Here is an 18964-nt window from a genome sequence, read left to right as displayed (position 1 = left end):
CTATCCAGGGCTGCTGATCACTGATAGCTGTATACTGCCTCCAGGATCATATGAAGCGTGTATCTAAATCCCAGTCGGCCGTTTTTGCGAAACTGGATGCTGGAATGGGCGGACCTTTGGATCATCTTATATTTAATTCTGGTTGAATACTTTCATGACCGAGGACAGCGGCAACAATATAAGTGACGTGGGTTTTTTGGTTTTTTTGCAACCACAGAGGCTGCAGTCTGCCTCGGGAGCTCTACGCCTGGCAGCGGCGGCAGGCAGCAGCAATTGCAACGCTTTTTAACCCTTTCCCTGCAGACACAGCCCCGCGCCCCCGCCGCAGAAAGCTGCTCCTATCTCTCCGATCGCCCAGGTTCCCAGAGGCCTCGGTTGCTTCTTCCTTTCTGACGGCGACCCGGTAGGTTGGGCAACTGCACGATTGCATACACTTTGCCCCGAAGTCATCCATAATATGCAAGAAGCGCCGCCTTCGTCTGTCCGTGGGAGGCACATTGATCGAGGCCGCGTCCTGCTCTGAAGCCCACTTGCTCCACGCCTTCCTGCTGTTGCAATGGATCTGTCGCGGATTTGGCACTTGGCGATTGTCTTTTGCCTAACGTGCGTGCTGGTCAAAGTCATCCAGTTGCATCGCCGGAGGCAGGAGCTACTGAAGGTTTTGAGCTGTTTCCCGGGGCCCCCCACCCACTGGCTGTATGGGCACATCTCTGAGGTAGGCGAAAAGAGAGGAGACTTATTGTGCATGGGAGAAAAGCAGCTTCAAATCCGGACGCCGCCGCAGCGCACAAAGCATCGCGAGGTGGGGTGGGGGTGAGGGACGGGTCCAGCATTATCCGGAGCGCCTGACACACTCTTCTGAATCCTCCACCCAGGGCCACCCGTCCCAGGGGCTTGTGAGTGCCCGTAAAAACTCGCCTACTACGGTACAAAGGTGACATTTACTTTCATTACTGTGCCCATTCCCCCTCCTTGGTGGAAGCTTTGCCCACAAGGAAATGTGGCTGAAAAGGTTTCCCCATCCCCGATCCAAAGAGGTGTTGCTTGAAGTTGCAGCTGAGTAAAATTCACAACTATTAAGAGACATTATTATTAATGGATTGTATCATTTATTAATAAATAAAAACACGCATTATTTACCGGTATGTGCTTTGATTAAACAACTATCTGACTTTTAGAAGACATCTGAATGCAGCCCTGTTTAGGGAGGTTTTTAATTTTTGATGTTTTATCACTTTTTATTTATTTATTTATTTATTTATTTATTTATTTATTATTATTATTATTATTATTATTATTATTATTATTATTATCTTGGGAGCCACCCAGATGGGCGGGGTATAAATAATAAATTGTTATTAAGTTAACAGAAGCAATTAGAACAAGGAAGATGCCTTTATATGGGGTCAGACCACTGGCCCATGGAGCTCGGATTGGTAGCAACTCAGCCTGGAGGAAAAGGTTACATTGTAAATTTCTGAAGTATGAGGCCGAACCTCAATCAGAAAGGCAGCAGACCTTTGACACTGCCTTTAGGTCTGGTGACCTGAAAACACAATGACTTGTTTTTCTAGATTGGACAATGTCACCTTGCATGTTTATGAACCTTAGGTGGCATTCAAGTGAGTTCTACTCAGACTAGACCCATTGAAATTAATGTTGATGATTAAGTTAGTTTGATAAATTTCAGTGAGTCTACTCTGATTAAGGCTTAGTTTAATACCGCCCCTTGAGCCATTTACATTAACAGCCACAGCTACAGCCACAGCCACATTTTGCGGCATGGAGTTTGTCTTCCCACACTTCTCTGATCAGAGATTGGGATAAAGTTCTGCTCAGATGAAGCAGACCAGAGACAATATATTGTTAAAATTTGTGGTGTGCCTGGGCTCCCCTTCTAATTCCTGGACCCCCTTCTCATTTCTGGGTGCCAGATGCCAAATTTATCAATGTCAAAATATAGGCCAAACCAGTTTTTCTGTGTTCAGGAAATAGCCTGGAGAATTAAGTCCATGGGTCTTGCTGTGGTTTATATCTTTTCTGTTCTGTTTTGTTATGTTTCTTCTTCCAGGCATTATTTCAATGTTCATGTTCCCCTTGTGCAGTTACACAATCTCCAACACATATAAAATGCTTTTTCTTTACCAACCTAGTGAAGACATTTTTTTTTTCTTTCAGTTGGCATTTTAATTGAAATTTTATTTTATAGTTTAGTTTTATAGTTAAAATTCCAGGTTTATTCCTTCTCCCGTATTGCGCTGGATCCTAGTTCTATCACTCTCAAGCATAATTTAGATTGAATGTTTGTTCTGATCCCTTCAGGAAAATATTCCACCTTCGCCTCCTTCTTTGCTCTCTTAATTTGTTGCAGCTCTTACCTGTTTCCAAGGTTTTCCAGAAGGTAGAAAACTGGAGCCTTCTGTATCCATTTGCCTTTCCTTTGTGGTTTGGGAAATTCTCTGCCTGTGTAAACATCACACACCCTGATTATGCAAAACCATTACTCGCAAGAGCAGGTAAAAAAAAAAAAGGCATTGATATCTGGTTGATTGGGGTACATGTGCATTGTTGACATCCTAGTTATTCTGATACAACAAGTTGCAGATACCAGTGATAAGTTCCAGTTATCCACAGTAAGGAAAAGGGAAGTCACAGATGCTATATTATCCACCAGATTTGCATGGTGTTCCATGTTGCCCGTAAGTAAATCTGACCTATGCAGCAGAAAAACCAGGTTTCCCCAAAGGAGTGGAATGGAATATCAGGAGTTGGGGAGCTGATGGTTGCTGTATCTGACTTTTGGTAAGCCACACACACATAGCGGGAGACCCTTGTAGGACTTCTCAATGAAGGGGGCATGGTTGTAGTCAGGATTTATTTTATGGGGGGCAGCCCGGGGGGGGGGGCAGAACCAAGTTATCTGTGACACAATTGGTCAGTTAGTTATTTTTACTTATTTACTCCCCCACCCACCCGGCTACACCCCGGATAAAGATAGGCTAGGAGGATTGGCTGTTTCCAGCAGACATTTAAATCAGCGCAATAATGCACAGCAGCATTTAGTTGCTAGCTTATTCCATTAGAATTGCAAAAGATCTGCCTGTGTTCTTATCTAGATGGACATGCAATATCCTGTGCGATTCTTTCACATGTACCATCATCCTGAATCATGTGGGAACTGGTTTGCTACATTAGTAAATGCACCACTCACAGCTTTATGGTCTCGTCTCTAAATACAGGTGCTATGAGTTAGTACTTAGTTTTGTCTTCTATGCTTTTCTTCACTTTATCTCTTGCCCTTTACAGAACCAAAGGACAGCTTGGCCTATCGGAACATAACTCCATGGATAGGTATGTATGTTTGTTTGAGGCCTTTATTATGAAGAAGAATTAATGGAAGTTCATAAATACTGTAAATAGCATAGGTTCTCTAGGAATTAAAAAGGTGTACATTCTGGGACTGTTGGCATGGGCATTCCACATCTAGATTTTAAATGTTTTGGGTTTTGTTTTTTTTAAATTTTCCTCTTAAGTATACTGCCCATGACATTTATTTTGGAAGATATTTAAATAAATAAATAGAATCCAATAGGATAGTGATCTGGATCCAGATACTAGCTGGGCTATTTAGGTATGATTTCTGAAAACTAGAAGAAAAGTCTACAAAGTGTTATGAACTAATAAAATTGCAGACGGGGGAAATGCACTGTTTTGTGAGCAGATTTCTCTTCATGCAGTGGGACTTCACCATCCTCTTCTCCTCCCTGCAGCCCTCATGTGCCCTCAAAATCTTTCCTAGGGGTCTCCAACCACCAGATCTGGTTTTGAGAGTGTGTGGGAAGCTGCAGAGGAGAGGAGGGGAAAGTTCCGTTGCACAAGCAGAAGCCTCTTGCACTAGCAGAATAGGAATGTGGGATACCACCCTGTTTGTTTGCAATACTTTAGCTACATTTAACTTTAGATATTGGAATGACATTTTATACACACGGCCACAGCACAATTCTACGTTTCAGGTTTGAATTCCACATCAGTCCCCATACTTATTTTCAAGAAGGGGGTGGGGAGTAAACTATTGTGTAATGCAGTGTCACCTTTGAGCACTGAGGCATCAGAACGACAGGTGGCATGCATGCTTAAGGCAACTTGCTGTGTTTGAAACATGAACCCCAGCCCAATGAACCTCCACCTATTTTTATAGAGCTGCTACAGGCAGAAAAGAGTAAGAGAGAGAAAAGAAAGAAAGAAAGGAAGGAAGGAAGGGGGGAGAGACCTGTAGAGCAAGGAACAAGTATAGAAAATTCACAACATGTTCACTCAAACCAGACAGACAGCAAGTAAGCCATAAGTGCAAACATGAAATTGAAAAGGCCTGATTGATACTACAAAATCAAGAACCTTAGGGCAGATTGTGACAAAATGTGTCTATTTTTTTGCCATTTGGCTACAATAGAAAGGTAAAAAAGGTAAACAACCCCTGGACGGTTAAGTCCAGTCAAATTCGACTATGGGGTGTGGAGCTCATCTCGCTTTCAGGCCAAGGGAGCCAGCGCTTGTCCGCAGGCAGCTTTCCGGGTCATGTGACCAGCATGACTAAACTGCTTTTGGTGCAACGGAACACCATGACGGAAGCCAGAACACGTGGAAAAGCTGTTTGCCTTCCTGCCATAGCGGTACCTATTCATCTACTTGTGCTGGTATGCTTTTGAACTGCTTGGTTGGCAGGAACTGGGAAAGAGCAATGGGAGCGCACCTCGTTGCACAGATTCAAACTGCTGACCTTATGATTGGCAAGCCCAATACGCTCAGTGGTTTAGACACACAGCGCCAGCCCCGCCACCCCCCCCCAGCTACAATAGAACTGCCAACTAGATCCTCAATCCAAGCAATCTGTGGTTCTGATCGACATCTCAAAAGCTCCCATCTTTTTCTCTACTTATATCAGGTACCTGTTTCTCCAGTGACTGGAGGAAATAAACAGAGAGAGAAAGAAAACAATTGCAGCTGAATTCTGATGACTAGAGAAGATTGTTCTGTTTGATATACCAAGACTCTTATGTTTGTAGATGCTCAATTGAAAGAAAATGTCTGTGTTCCTCCAGGGAAAGGCTTGCTCGTCCTGCATGGGCCAAAGTGGGCACAGCATCGAAAGCTTCTCACTCCAGGTTTCCATTATTCCATTTTGAAACCCTATGTGACGCTGATAGCAGAGTCTACAAAAACAATGTTGGTAAGTCCTGTTGCGGGAATCGACCTAACTGCTTGGCTTTGTTGGAACATGTTGTTGTTGCTGATGCTGCTTTGTTAAAATCATTTCAATTAATATTCAACCAAAAGTTGAAATATAAAAATGAGATTGTACTATACGGCGGAGTGAAGCAATAATGCATAGTTATATCCGTGTATTGGCTACTGAAGGAGTTGTTAGTCTGCTCCAACAGTAGGTGGAGCGGTACTCTATCTTAGTGTGTTAAAGCTTATTTGTCTTTCTCTCCCTGTCTGATCTAAGCCAGCTTTCTCTCTAACTTCCTCTTCTCCCCTCCATGCACCCTTTATAAATTCATGCCATAAAATGTTGCTTGCTGTCTACTGTTGCTGTAAAATTTACAGTGCAAAGCAATACTGTTTGTGAGGCTGACTTGATTTGTACTAGCGTTCTGTTAATACTATATTTCCCAATGCTTTAAAAAAAAAATACTAAAAAGTGTTTACCCTCCACTCAAAAATCAGTAGGGAAGAAGACAGTTGGGCCTCCCTGAGGAAACAATGCCAAAGTCTTGGGACAGTTGCATAGCTATCAACTTACAGATTTGAAAATAAGGGACCAGCAGCCTTGAAAATAAGGGACCAGCAGCCAAAATAAGGGACCTGCAGCCTCACCTGTTCCAGGCACTCCAGTCTTCCTGTCCTCCTGCAGTCTGGTCAAACTCATGCTGGTAGCTTCGAGAACACTGTCCAACCAACTTTGTAAGCAGAGGTTCAACTGAATAGAATCTGAATCACATGCACCACAAGGCCTATGCAGCCTCAACTTAAGATGGCTCCCCGGCCTGGCTTTGCACTGCAAAGTTTGCAGCGGCACGTGCAACAAAATGGCGTCCAGCATTTAAAAACCCCCTCAGCTTGCATTAACTAGCCACACACAAGGCATGCAAGCTCCACCCCCCAGTCGTTCTTAGATTTCTTATTGGGTGAGCAACACAGCCAAGCAACACAGTTGGAGCCTCCCGCCTCCCTGGCCGGCAGGGAGAGAGGGAGAGGAAATTTAAGGGTCATCATTTAAGGGACATTTAAGGGACATTCATCAATAAGGGACAGCAGCGGGACATGGCGCTGGAATAAGGGACTGTCCCTTCAAATAAGGGACACTTGACAGCTATGCAGTTGCTGAGAAAGTTGTTGTTAGCGGGCAGCAGGATTTGTAGAATTCTAAAGTAATGAGTTGGATTACACCTGTTTTATACACCAGATCAGTCTGTGCCAACCTGGTGCCCTCCAGGCTGCAGCTCCCATTAGCCCCAATCGCTGAGCTAGCTGGGGCTGCTGGGAGTTTGGTCCAAAACATCTGGCGTACACCAGGCTGGTGAAGGATGCACCCGGCGTTTTTCCATACCATTTATATTTACTTAAAATATCTTCTGCAGTTCAAGGTGGCTTTCAAAAACAGCAACATAGAAAAGGAACAAGGAGCAATGAAAGCCATCAAGAGACAAGTTTAAAACATTGTCTCGTTATTTTATCAAGGGGCTGCAGCCTATATGGGAGCCACAAATAAGGGTCATTTGTCTTAGGGTATAAAGCACATCAGACAGGTTGCTAACAATCAAAGCTCAAGAAAAGTTTGCTTCAAATCTGTGTGTCGGGAGGCAGAAAAAGGGGAGACGGATGCAGTTCTGATTCTTCTGCCACTTGATAAAGTCGCAGTAAAGTTGGATGTGCCCGAAGTCTATTCTTAATTGAGACATAGTTGCAATGTGTGCCCCAGAGCTGGGAATGAAGGATTCTCAAAAGCTGGAAGAGAAATTGCTGAGACCCAGAGTACAAAGAGAAAATGCAGTAGACAGGCTCCAGACACGCAAAAGGGAGAGATCCATTATTTGGAACTTATCTGTCTTCATACTAATATTTTCCTACTTAAAAATCCCCCATAGGGACTAGACTCTATATGCCTTACTCTACCAGAAATATTCAGGAAATCTTTCCAAGTCCTTTGGATGTTAGGCTCTTTCAGAGTTAGGCCCACCAACCAGTATAGGGAGATCTCGCAAACACACCCCTCTTTTATGCTTTGCGCAATGTGCTTTTTCCATGGTCTAAAAAAGCTAGAATCGGTTTTACACTCTGAGAACATCAGCGGTGAGATTAGCTATGAACCATTGCTCATCTCTTGTCTTAGGATAAATGGGAACAGCTGATCACACAAGGTAAATCAGTGGAGCTCTTTGAACACGTGAGCTTGATGACTCTTGACAGCATCATGAAATGTGCCTTCAGTTATAACAGCAACTGCCAAATGGACAGGTTAGTAGTATTAGTGTCTTTTAGCTCTGAGACAAAAGCCTCCTCTCACAGACTAGGAATGTACTGATCGGTAATTTTAACAGATCCAGCTGGCTCTCCTGAATTTACTTTCTGCATTCCACACCATAGTTCACTGCTCTGAAATACACAGTTGATGCCCACTTAAACTACCACATGTGGCAACAACATAACATTCAGTGCTATTTGCACAAATGTTTGGGATTCTCTTATGATCTGATTCAGCACTGATTGCTTATGTAATTAGATGAAAACTCCAGTAGCTTACAAAAATAACCAGATTTTTCTTATTATGCATAAACATTATGTCATTGAGAAAATGTTGTTTATATTAGTGTAGTAACCTTTCCTTCTCAAAAATAAAATAAAATTGAACTTTTAATATAGTATTTATAAAAGGTAACAGCAGTATTAGCAAGTGAAAAGCCAGAGCTTTCTCACACCCTTTTCACATTTTGAAATATTCACCTATTCATGTGCTTTGTTGTACGATTTGGTGCCACAGAGCTGATTTGGTGGCACAGTGTTAATTTAATGTTTTAAAACTATACTGTAAGAACAATGTTCATTGGTAAGATTTGGCATCAAAACCAGGATTTCATCATTTGACTTTCAGGGAGAATTCCTACGTCCAAGCTGTCATGGATCTGTGTTGCTTAGTGTACACCAGACTGCATACAATCCTGGGTCAGAGTGATTTGATTTACTGGTTTACCCCCGAAGGATATCGGTTTCGGAAGGCTTGCCAGGTTGCCCATCATCATACAGGTAATTTCCCTGAATCATTCTTTCTTTTTCTGCCTTAGATTTTAGAAGTCGATTCAAGCAATGCCAGGCTGCTACTGACCCAGAGAATAGAGAAGCGGCCATACATATTTAAGCTTGTATCCAATGCAGTGGATAAGGAACCATCCGGTCAGTGCAAAAAAAGATGCTCGCACAATAGGACTTTCCCTCTCTTTCCCCTGCATGTCTCCCTAAATCTGTTCTGAGGGGGTTCACGTTATTTTAAAAGGTTGTGTGAATGAGGCCACTAGCTTGAACATAGTGATTAGCTTTGATTACCATATGTTGCTTATAGTCCTCCTGTTTCCCTATACAGCTCTTTCTTGTGTGAAGGTCATGGGAATCCTCCAGAGTTTAGCATGCAAAACATTAAAATTGTCATGAAATAAAAGTCACATCCACATCATCCATTTAAAGCACTCGTATATCACTTTATCAGATGGGGATTCCCCCGAAGGCTCATGGGAACTATAGTTTATTAAGGGCCTCCTAACTATTCTCTCTCTCTCTCTTTTTTAAAAAACAATTTTTATTAAATTTTCCATTTTAACAGTCCAATCAAATTGCATTAAATATTCCAAATTATACAAATACATATCATATAGTCCAAATATTCTGCCAAATAATTTTTTGGGGGGACTTCCTATGCTTCAAGTTTGGGGTGGGGGCTCTGATCATCTTATATCTCTACTGCCTTGAGTTTCCAATAGTTCCTTTAAATCTTCCTGTTGTTAACCTTTCTTCTTTCATGGCCTCTGAGTTGAAGGCGAGTTGAAGTAAGCAATGATGTGCTTCTGTGTGAATTTTATATGCTTTACTCTCCTATTGTTGCAGCTTGTAAGCCTATTGTTGCAGTATCTCCTCACACGCTGGTGTTTATGCCGAATCAGTCCAAAAGTCATTCCGCTGCTGGCAGACGCCATCTTCTCTCAGTTCCGATGAAATCAAATCTAGGCATTTGCTCATTAATTTTCCCAGACTGGTTGCATCAAACATTAGCCTTTCCAGGGCAGATTTGCCAAATCGGACTTGAAGTGCAGATATAATAACAAATTAAGAGCTCACCTCCCCCTATGACTATTTATCTCTGCAGCTCAGTCTTTCCAAAGTTTTTTGAAGTGTCTCCAGCGGCTAACGAGATCCTGCTTCTTTCTAATATCAATATTTGGAGGGTCTTTTATCTTCTTCCAAGCATTTCAGAAAAACAAAAGATTTAATTTTATAATATTGTTATTTCCACACAGTTTATATTTTCCCATCTCACTTGCTGTAAATAATGTAAATGGTTCTTCTGGGGGGGGGGGGTTGTCAGGTATTGTAATAAATCATAGTAAAAAAAGCTTTACCCCCCCTCCTTTTCCATTCCGTTCCAACATACCAACTTAGATGTTATTCTTAGATGTTATTCTTTCTTCCTCTCCGTCTCTCTTGGCACCTCAGTGGCTGGCTTAATTGGCAGATTAATTTTCACTTCCTCACTCGAAGCATGTCCAAAACTTAAATCCAATTTTTCATCTTAAGAAATGGAACTTAGTGCGCTCGCGGGGACAGCGTCCAGGAGATCCAAACTCCCTTCCATCCAGTGCCCCCACCCCCTCCTTCTTTATGAACTTGGGGGTGGTTTATTGGGCATCTGCGGATGAGACTGCATCTTCCCTTACACCAGGAAGAATTTGAGAGGCTGATTACTCCCATCTCAGCCTCTAATTACCTTGTGGGAGCTGGAGCGATGGTATTGTCAGCCATCTTCCGTGGTGCCTCAAGAGGAAGTGGAACAATTCTCAGCAAGAATTCTAACAAGCTTCAGTTCCCATAAGTCTTTGTGGGAAACTCTGAATGTGGTATAAGAGTCCTTGCTCCAAATGAATATAGTAGATGTGAACATACTTGATGAAGTATGCAAGAGATGGAGTCTTAAAAAAAGAATATTAGTGGTTCATGCACATTAAAATACACTAGCATGGTGCTGATAACACCAAGGTTGAAGGTTCAGTCTCTGTGTGGGACAGCTTCATATTCCTGCATTGCAGGGGGTTGGACTAGATGATCCAAAGGATTCCTTCCAACTCTACAGTTCTATGATTCTATGGCAAACATTCACTTATCCAGAAATGTGTATGGGACTAAACATAGTCATCTTAACGAATCTGATCAGTGAGCTAGTAATTTCTGATGAGCTGTTATAGTATTCATTTTCCGACACAGATAAGATAATCAAAGAGAGAAGGAAATCTCTGATGGATGAAGAAGAACTCCAAAAGATCCAGAAAAAGCGGCACCTTGATTTTCTCGACATCCTTCTCTTTGCCAAAGTGAGTAGTGGGTGGGTGGGTGGGTACAGTGGTGCCCCGCAAGACGAATGCCTCGCAAGACGGAAAACCCGCTAGACGAAAGGGTTTTCCGTTTTGGAGGTGCTTCGCAAAACAAATTTCCTATGGGCTTGCTTCGCAAGACGAAAATGTCTTGCGAGTTCCTGCGGGGTTTTTTTCCTCCCCCCCCTTTCCCCAAGCCGCTAAGCCGCTTATCAGCTGATCCGCTAAGCCGCTAAGCCGCTTATAGCGCTAATCCGCTAAGCCGCTAATGGGCTTGCTTCGCAAGACGAAAAAACCGCAAGACGAAGAGACTCATGGAACGGATTCTTTTCGTCTTGCGAGGCACCACTGTAATAGTCATTTCAATATTTGAATCTGTTGCACCAAATATAGCTGTGATTTCCAAGTGACTTGTAATACTGGTGACACTTTTAACTTGAATGTAGGATCTTGCAACCATCATTTGTAATTTTGCATACTCGAGGTGAAGCTTCACTAATTCACTGTCCCAGAGCTTTCCTTGGAATGTTTGGAAGTTTCATATGATGGAGAAAGCAGTGCACAGCTCTTTTTTCTTTTTCTTTTTTGGAGAGGGGGAGGAACAAAATATGATTGAAGGAAAATATTGCACCAGTGTTTCAACATCTGTACTGACTTCTTTTTGTCTTCAAAGAAGAAATGGTGACATCATATTTATCCTGCCTTTTGGCACGGCAGAATGCTGCTAGTTCTTCATTCTGTGCCAAGAAAACCCACATTCTGTGAAAATGAATGTTGCAAATCATGCAGTTTTGCAGATGCATTGTGCAAAGGGTCAGAAACAATGGATTCCTGAATGAACCCCAGGTGACATTTATCCATCTTTAGGATGAAGATGGGAGTGGGCTATCTGATGAAGATCTGCGTGCTGAGGTGGACACTTTCATGTTTGAAGGCCACGATACCACAGCCAGTGGGATCTCCTGGCTGCTGTATTGCCTTGCAACAAATCCGGAACATCAGCAGAAATGCAGGGAGGAGATCAAGGCCATTCTGGGGGAACGTGACACCATCCACTGGTGAGTGCGCATTTTTATTGGACAGTTTCTCCACAATACAGGGAATTTAGGAGAACACACCCATTTTCCCAAGGATGTGCCAAGCAAAGCAGGGGTACAGTGGGAGGAGCTTGCAGGAGAGACCACCCAGCCCATCTCAAGGCTCTGGCCAGAGGTTGCCTCAGTACAGTGGTACCTCGGGTTAAGTACTTAATTCATTCCGGAAGTCCGTTCTTAACCTGAAACTGTTCTTAACCTGAAGCGCCACTTTAGCTAATGGGGCCTCCTGCTGCCGCTGCACCGCTGGAGCATGATTTCTGTTCTCATGCTGAAGAAAAAGTTCTTAACCCAAGGTACTATTTCTGGGTTAGCGGAGTCTGTAACCTGAAGCATATGCAACCTTATGCGTATGTAACCCGAGGTACCACTGTACTTGGCTGATCCTTAACCCTAAAGTGAGTAGGGCTCCAGAAACATTGCCTCCTGATCATCCCCACCAGTTTCCATTGCTTTGTCATTGCTGCCTGTAATTTGTGTGAGAGAGGGGCAAAGGGAGAGGCAAAGGAACAAATCCCTTTCTCCCCCCTTTTTATTTATTTTTTATTTTGACAAAGTAATAATCATAAATAAATAAGAATAAATCAATAAATATATGCCCTTCACCACCAAGACCATTCCATCGTAACTATCCAGCCTCCCAAAATTTGAACACTTCTTGCAGTGGTTTGACCCCTTTCCATTTTAACAGTACAAATTCTACAAACCCCCTCCATATCTCCTCAGATCCCCGTCTTACCTTAATGGCACATGTTAATTTATCATTAATAGCTATAATCCACACCTCTTTATACCTTTCTTCCATGTTATATTCTGCTTGCCCCTTCCACTTCCTAGCTATAATAATTCATGCAGCTGTCAATAAATTTGTGAGTAAGTCCTTCATAGCCTGTGAACCTTCCACCCCATCATAAATTGATAATAATGCTACAAATCCCTTTCTTCCGCTCGACCCCACCCTTTGCCCACATTGCATTTTCACATTGTGTTGGTGGCATTGCATTAGCATTTGGTTCTCCTGCAGTTATTGTGCCCCATCTGCTGAGGGAGCGTCGGACTCTCAACAACATTATGGTGGCACCAGCATAACAGCTCCTGGCACAGTGAGAACATAGGACTGGTCTGCCTGAGGAACAGAGCTGGGCTGCTTGGGATGAACTTTTCCCTGTTTTATTGACTTGCCTTTCTTTTTCCTCAGGGATGACCTTGGCAAGATGACTTACTGTACCCTATGCATTAAAGAGAGCCTCCGCCTTTACCCTCCAGTGCCAGGAGTGTCCCGAGAGCTCAGCAAACCTATCACATTCTTTGATGGACGGACTTTACCTGAAGGTTTGCTTCATTTTGTTCCGCTCACATAGCCAGAATTTGTCTTTATAGATGTGACCCACATTGTCTTCCGTTGTAAAAGTGAGTTAGAGATTATAGCAAGAGCCCTTTAGCAATGAATCACTTCTCCTAGGTGAATTCAAAATGGTCATTACAATATTTGTGACTTTAAATCTGAAGCTTTGCTGCCTCAAACCCACTTTAACACTATGGTTACTCCCTCAACAATCAGATAACACAACTTGACATTTTTTCCATGTTGACTGCTTCCCAGGAACTTGGGTTGCGATAAGCATTCATCTCATCCACAAGAATCCCAGCATATGGAAGGATCCTGAGGTATGGTACTTTGGTATTCTAGCTATTTCACTTTAAGGAAACAATGCTCCTTCAGTTTGCTAGTGTGAAGTCGTTGCTGAATACTATTCACTCTGCAAAAACAAGCTTTTAATGCAGCAAAGGTCCTCCTTATCCACAATCAGTTCATGGATGAGGGAGTTCTTGCTCCAAGACGATCAGGCATTCAGCAATACCAGCTGCAGACCTAAGGGCTGACTGCAATTCCCCATGTTGGAGGAGGGGCTGACACATGGCACAGTCACCTGTGCCCCTTACCTGGCCTGCCCCACCTCCCACACCATACCCCCCCTACCCTGAACCCCTGTGATTGCTTCCCATTTCTCTCCACAGCTCCTCTGCTCCCAAATACATCTCCCCTCCCGAAATAACAACAGCAAGAACAACAACAAACCCACACCAACAGTCCCCCAAGCCTTTCAGCCAAGATGTCTCTGGCATCCTCAGCAGCCTTCGTTTTGTAGCTGCAGTCAGTCCAGTCCCTGCCCTCCTGGGCCAGGTGAAAGAGGCCTGCAAGGCAGGGAGCAGGTCCCCTAAGACTCATAGCCAAGATAGTGTGGAGCGCCTTCCATCAGCTTTGACTGGTAGCCCAGCTGCGCCCTTATTTGGATAGGGATAGCCTAACTTCTGTTGTCTATCTTCTGGTAACCTCTAGGTTAGATTACTATAATGAGACAGAAACTTCAGCTGGTGAAGAATTCAGCAGCCAGGTTGCTCACCAGGGCAAGCTGGTTTGAGCACACCATTCCTGGCCTGATTGCACTGGCTGCCAATTAGTTTCCAGGCCCAATTCAAAGTACTGGTTTTGAGCAATAAAGCCTTAAATGGCTCAAAACTGCAATACCTTAAGGACCACCTCTCTGCATAAGAACTGCCCCAGTCCCTGTGATAATCATCTGAGGCCTTTCTTCGAGTGCCTTTTCCATGAAGGGTTCAGTAGGTGGCAACGGAAACGGGCCTTTTCTGCGGTGGCTCCTGGCTTGTGGAATGCTCTCCCCAGGGAGACTTCCCTGGTGCCTTCATTGCATATTTTTAGGCACCAAATAAAAACGTTTCTCTTCCACCGGGGTTGGGCTGATTAACATTCTATGGCTTTTTAAATGTCAAACTGATGTTTGGGCTTTGTTTCTTTTTTTAAATAATGAATGCTTTCATTTTAGGTGTTTGATCCTCTGAGGTTTTCTCCTGAGAACGTATCCAACAGAAACTCTCATGCCTTCCTGCCTTTCTCTGCTGGGCCACGGTGACGTTTATATAATATAGATGTAAACTAGAGCAGTGTTTAAGATATTAAATCGTAGTGGAAAAGCTAAACTCTGAAGACTCTGTAAGCTTGGCATAGTGAAAATGAATTTAAAATGCATTTTTAGCATGGGGGATATCAACAAAGTCACTTCTGGGTAGCTCCAATCTTGCAAAGAGGTCGTCGTTAGTATCTTCCATCTATGGGGGAGGTGAGGGGAATCCTGCAGGAGTCCTGGGTAAGGTGGCATCCAGGTGCAGGGCATGCTTTCTACTTCCACCCCTCCACTGCTACTTTGGCCATTCCACTAGTCTACTTTCTTTTGCCTCAGATCCTCCGCTCCTCCCTGCCACTGCTGCCCACTTTTTTAAAAAGCAGCTTTTTGGCATCTGGGTTGCTCCTTTCTCCCTCCTCAGTTTCCACCTTGCTTGTGGCCCAGAGTCGTTTCTGGGGAAGTGAAGGGGAAGGTGGCTTCCTATCAGTTTGCCACTACCACTTGCTCTCTTGCATCACCCCCCTCAAACCCCTGCCTGGGCTGCAGGGCCCAGCACTTTGTCCTGAATCTCTGCACTGCCCTCTACTACTTCACAATTCCTTTGGGCACAGTCACATGGAAAAGAGGTCCCCCACCCCTGCCTTTGGCCGACAGGAGCTTTAATTTGTGCTTATCCCCCAATGCTCTCTGCACATATATTCCCACCTACAGTAGGGGGGGAGAACATCCTCCCTCTGCCCGGGGAACAAAGTCCCTTACGGATAATCTGATGAGAATTGCATGCCAGTGATGGGGGGGGGGCAGGTGCATAGGATGCAGTAGGTGTGGCCAGATCCTGAAGTTCCCCACCCATGACCTAAGGTGGAAATGGTGTCAAAAGTGGGGGGGGGTAGAGCTGCTCCCCCTTCTGCCATGCTCACAGCATCCTTCCATTTGCACACACAAGCATCCCTAAGCATTATCCCCACGCATCTGTACTTACACATGCACCTGTCTGGATGAGTGTGCACACCCAGCTTCTCTCTCTTTTCCTTGCTATTCATCCTCCCCTCCTCTCTTTATCTCTCCCCTTTCCCAGCAGCCTCCCTATCCCTCATCCATAGGATAGTTAGAAAGAAGCTTCCATTGACATTAGTGGAATTCCGCCCCTGCCCCATGTCTAATTGTTACCTGGGACAGTTTTCAGGGGAGAGAAGCAGGTGGGGGAAAGGATGGCTATTCCTTCCCTCTCCAGCTCCCATACCCTGAAAATCCCCTGCCCCCCTTCAATGCAGGACCTAGGGGGGAAAGGACCTATTTGTGCAAATGAGACTTTTTTGGGCAAGCCAAATTGCCACACTTAGGGGGGTCAGCTGCTGCAGGGGAGGTCATGGGCCACATCAAACAGTCCAGGGAGGTTCTCCAGCCTTGGGCCAAGGGCATTTGCAGGAAGGTTCAGGTTTAGCATGGAGTCTCTGCAAGCTGAGGTTCTCTGTTGTAACCCACTCTCTTCGTCCTTCCAGGAACTGCATTGGGCAGCAGTTCGCCATGAACGAGATGAAAGTGGCCCTGGCCCTGACTCTGCTTCGGTTCGAGCTTTCGCCTGAACCGACTCAGCCTGCGCCTATCCCCACCCCTCAGATCGTCTTGCGTTCCCACAATGGGATACACCTTCGCATGAAGAAAGTAGCGCAAATCTGAAGCCGCGGCCGGAATAATGTGCAGTGGAAGACTTGGAGCAGGACGTCACATAATTCATTTGGTGCTTCAATAAAAGCCGTTTGTGGCTGAGCACATCGATTGCCGGCCTGCAAATAATGTTTAACAGAGGCTTTATTTTGTACTGAGGAAAGCCAGCAACACTGGCTCCACCTCCTGGCGATTCTCTCCTGGTGGGATCCCAGCAAACTGCTTTCTAGTTTTCCTTCTCCACTGTGAGCCTCAGCAGTGGCTGGGGTAGGAAGACTCAGTGAGTCCACTGCCCATGGGAGTGTCCCAGAGAGCGTCCCAGAGGGGCACCGCCCGTGGTGAGCATCTTACAGTGGATTGCAATGGCTTAGTGAGCGTATTCTCTCTTTCTGCATCTGATTGTCTCACATGAGAGCTGAGATGCATTGCATGCCATCCAACATTCCTCCAGTGAAAATAAGGACACCAGTCTGGGCTTTGAGGTGCAGCTCTTCTGCTCCAAATGGCTCTGGCAGGTGCCCAGGTCTGCCTCCAGCACAGCCACTTTCTCTCGCAAGGTCAACACCATAGCGCTCAGTTGTCCCAGAGCTTCGGCCATCCTTCAGCCAGTGGTGGAGCAAGCCGATTGGGTGCCTGGGGCGGCGTGCATGCCCTGCACCCAGGGGCGGGGCCAGCTGCCCACAGGGCAGGATGAACCGGAGCAGGATGCTCCACAGGGCCTCCAAGGAGTCTGCCTGCCTCTTCCCACTCAGCTGCCCTACAGCTGAGGGGAAAGCGGTGGGCGGACCGTTTGGGGCAGTGCAGAACCTGCAGGCCCCCAAGCCACCACGTCTCTCCCAGGAGAGACGTGTGGCTCGGGCGTGCTGCAGGCCCTACGGTGAGTGCCACCTGGCATTTTGTCACCACCCGGGGCAGACTGCCCCTACTGCCCTCCCTCCCTCCCTCCCTCCCTGCCTTCAGCTTCCACTGCCTCTGAGGAGGAAGAGGAGGAGGCAGCAGCAGCAGCACAGAGGCCGGGGCAGGGATGCAGATGCTGAATGAAGCAAGCCAGAGCCAAGCAACCGTAACAGCCTTGCAGACAGGCCCCACCCCCTTCTCTCCCTCACTTTTCTCCATTGCCCAAAGAAATGCAAAGCAACAAGTAAGAATGTGTCCATGAAAGAATCCTGCCTCTTTCAAACGCTTAATTGTCCTTCGTACCTGTATGTTTTCTGCCACTGGATGGGATAACTAGCCTGAGGAAAGGGCTTGGGCACAAGAAAGACTGGCATCTACACACCCACAGAGCCATGCATTGCTGATCAAAGTCAAATCTCCCTAAGACCGTTTCTAAGGTAGAAATAAAAAGACAGTGACATCCAAGAGTGGAAACAACAAAAAAAAATTCCTTCCAGTAGCACCTTAGAGACCAACTAAGTTTGTTGTTGGTGTGAGCTTTCGTGTGCATGCACACATCTCTAAGGTGCTACTGGAAGGAATTTTTTGATTTTGTTTCGACTATGGCAGACCAACATGGCTACCTACCTGTATCCAGGAGTGGGTCACTTGCGTATCATCTGGTTTGGCTCTATGGTAGCTCACTCAACTGTATATTAAACAGACATGTAAAGGTAAAGGTACCCCTGCCCGTATGAGCCAGTCGTGTCCGACTCTAGGGTTGTGCGCCCATCTCACTTAAGAGGCTGGGGGCCAGCGCTGACCGGAGACACTTCCGGGTCACGTGGCCAGCGTGACGAAGCTGCTCTGGCGAGCCAGCACCAGCGCAGCACACGGAAACGCCGTTTACCTTCCCGCTATAAAGCGGTACCTATTTATCTACTTGCACTTAGGGGTGCTTTCGAACTGCTAGGTGGGCAGGAGCTGGGACCGAAAGACGGGAGCTCACCCCGCCGCGGGGATTCGAACCACCAACCATACGATAGGCAAGTCCTAGGCACTGAGGTTTTACCCACAACACCACCCACGTCCCTAAACAGGCATGTACTGACATAATAAAACTGACGATTGTAGCATAGTGCTCAAGTTGCTCCTTTGATTTACCCAAGTTTCTCCCCAAGGGCAGATCTGGGACTCACCTCTTCCCTACCTTCCCACACTTCCCTTTCCTTCATCAATTGTGTCCAGTTCTGGGCACCACAGTTCAAGAAGGACACTGACAAACTGGAACGTGTCCAGAGGAGGGCAACCAAAATGGTCAAAGGCCTGGAAACGATGCCTTATGAGGAACGGCTAAGGGAGCTGGGCATGTTTAGCCTGGAGAAGAGGAGGTTACGGGGTGATAAGATAGCCATGTTCAAATATATAAAAGGATGTCACATAGAGGAGGGAGAAAGGTTGTTTTCTGCTGCTCCAGAGAAGCGGACACGGAGCAATGGATCCAAACTACAAGAAAGAAGATTCCACCTAAACATTAGGAAGAACTTCCTGACAGTAAGAGCTGTTCGACAGTGGAATTTGCTGCCAAGGAGTGTGGTGGAGTCTCCTTCTTTGGAGGTCTTTAAGCAGAGGCTTGACAACCATTTGTCAGGAGTGCTCTGATGGTGTTTCCTGCTTGGCAGGGTGTTGGACTCAATGGCCCTTGTGGTCTCTTCCAACTCTATGATTCTATGATTCTATTCTATTCTATGATCACTAGCCTTCCTGT

The 18964-nt window shown here is 45.4% G+C and overlaps 1 protein-coding gene across 1 annotated transcript; it reads left to right on the top strand.

Moving 5' to 3' along the window:
- Nucleotides 1-218: 218 nt before the first annotated feature.
- LOC310765099 (cytochrome P450 4B1-like) lies at nucleotides 219-18336 on the top strand. The gene is made up of 14 exons (XM_083619639.1): nucleotides 219-715; nucleotides 2372-2516; nucleotides 3307-3351; nucleotides 5100-5227; nucleotides 7394-7518; nucleotides 8153-8304; nucleotides 10528-10634; nucleotides 11502-11692; nucleotides 12927-13060; nucleotides 13332-13396; nucleotides 14575-14657; nucleotides 16155-16450; nucleotides 17718-17924; nucleotides 18297-18336. Exons 1-12 carry the CDS (start codon nucleotides 557-559, stop codon nucleotides 16330-16332), a joined length of 1512 nt encoding a protein of 503 aa, XP_083475765.1. The 5' UTR covers nucleotides 219-556; the 3' UTR covers nucleotides 16333-16450; nucleotides 17718-17924; nucleotides 18297-18336.
- The last annotated feature ends 628 nt before the right edge of the window (nucleotides 18337-18964 follow it).

The sequence above is a fragment of the Podarcis filfolensis genome (genome assembly GCF_964270895.1).
Source record: "Podarcis filfolensis genome assembly, chromosome: 6".
Taxonomy (NCBI): Eukaryota; Metazoa; Chordata; class Lepidosauria; order Squamata; family Lacertidae; genus Podarcis; species Podarcis filfolensis.
The sequence above is the reverse complement of the archived record's forward strand: the minus strand, read 5'-3'. Positions and strand labels throughout refer to the sequence as shown.

Bases quoted from the DNA above. Each gene is read 5' to 3' on its own strand.
- LOC310765099 (XM_083619639.1), top strand. From the start codon at position 557: ATGGATCTGTCGCGGATTTGGCACTTGGCGATTGTCTTTTGCCTAACG. The intron at 2,517-3,306 runs GTAAAAAAAAAA...TGCCCTTTACAG, and splicing joins ACCATTACTCGCAAGAGCAG to AACCAAAGGACAGCTTGGCC. The intron at 14,658-16,154 runs GTGACGTTTATA...TCGTCCTTCCAG, and splicing joins CCTTTCTCTGCTGGGCCACG to GAACTGCATTGGGCAGCAGT.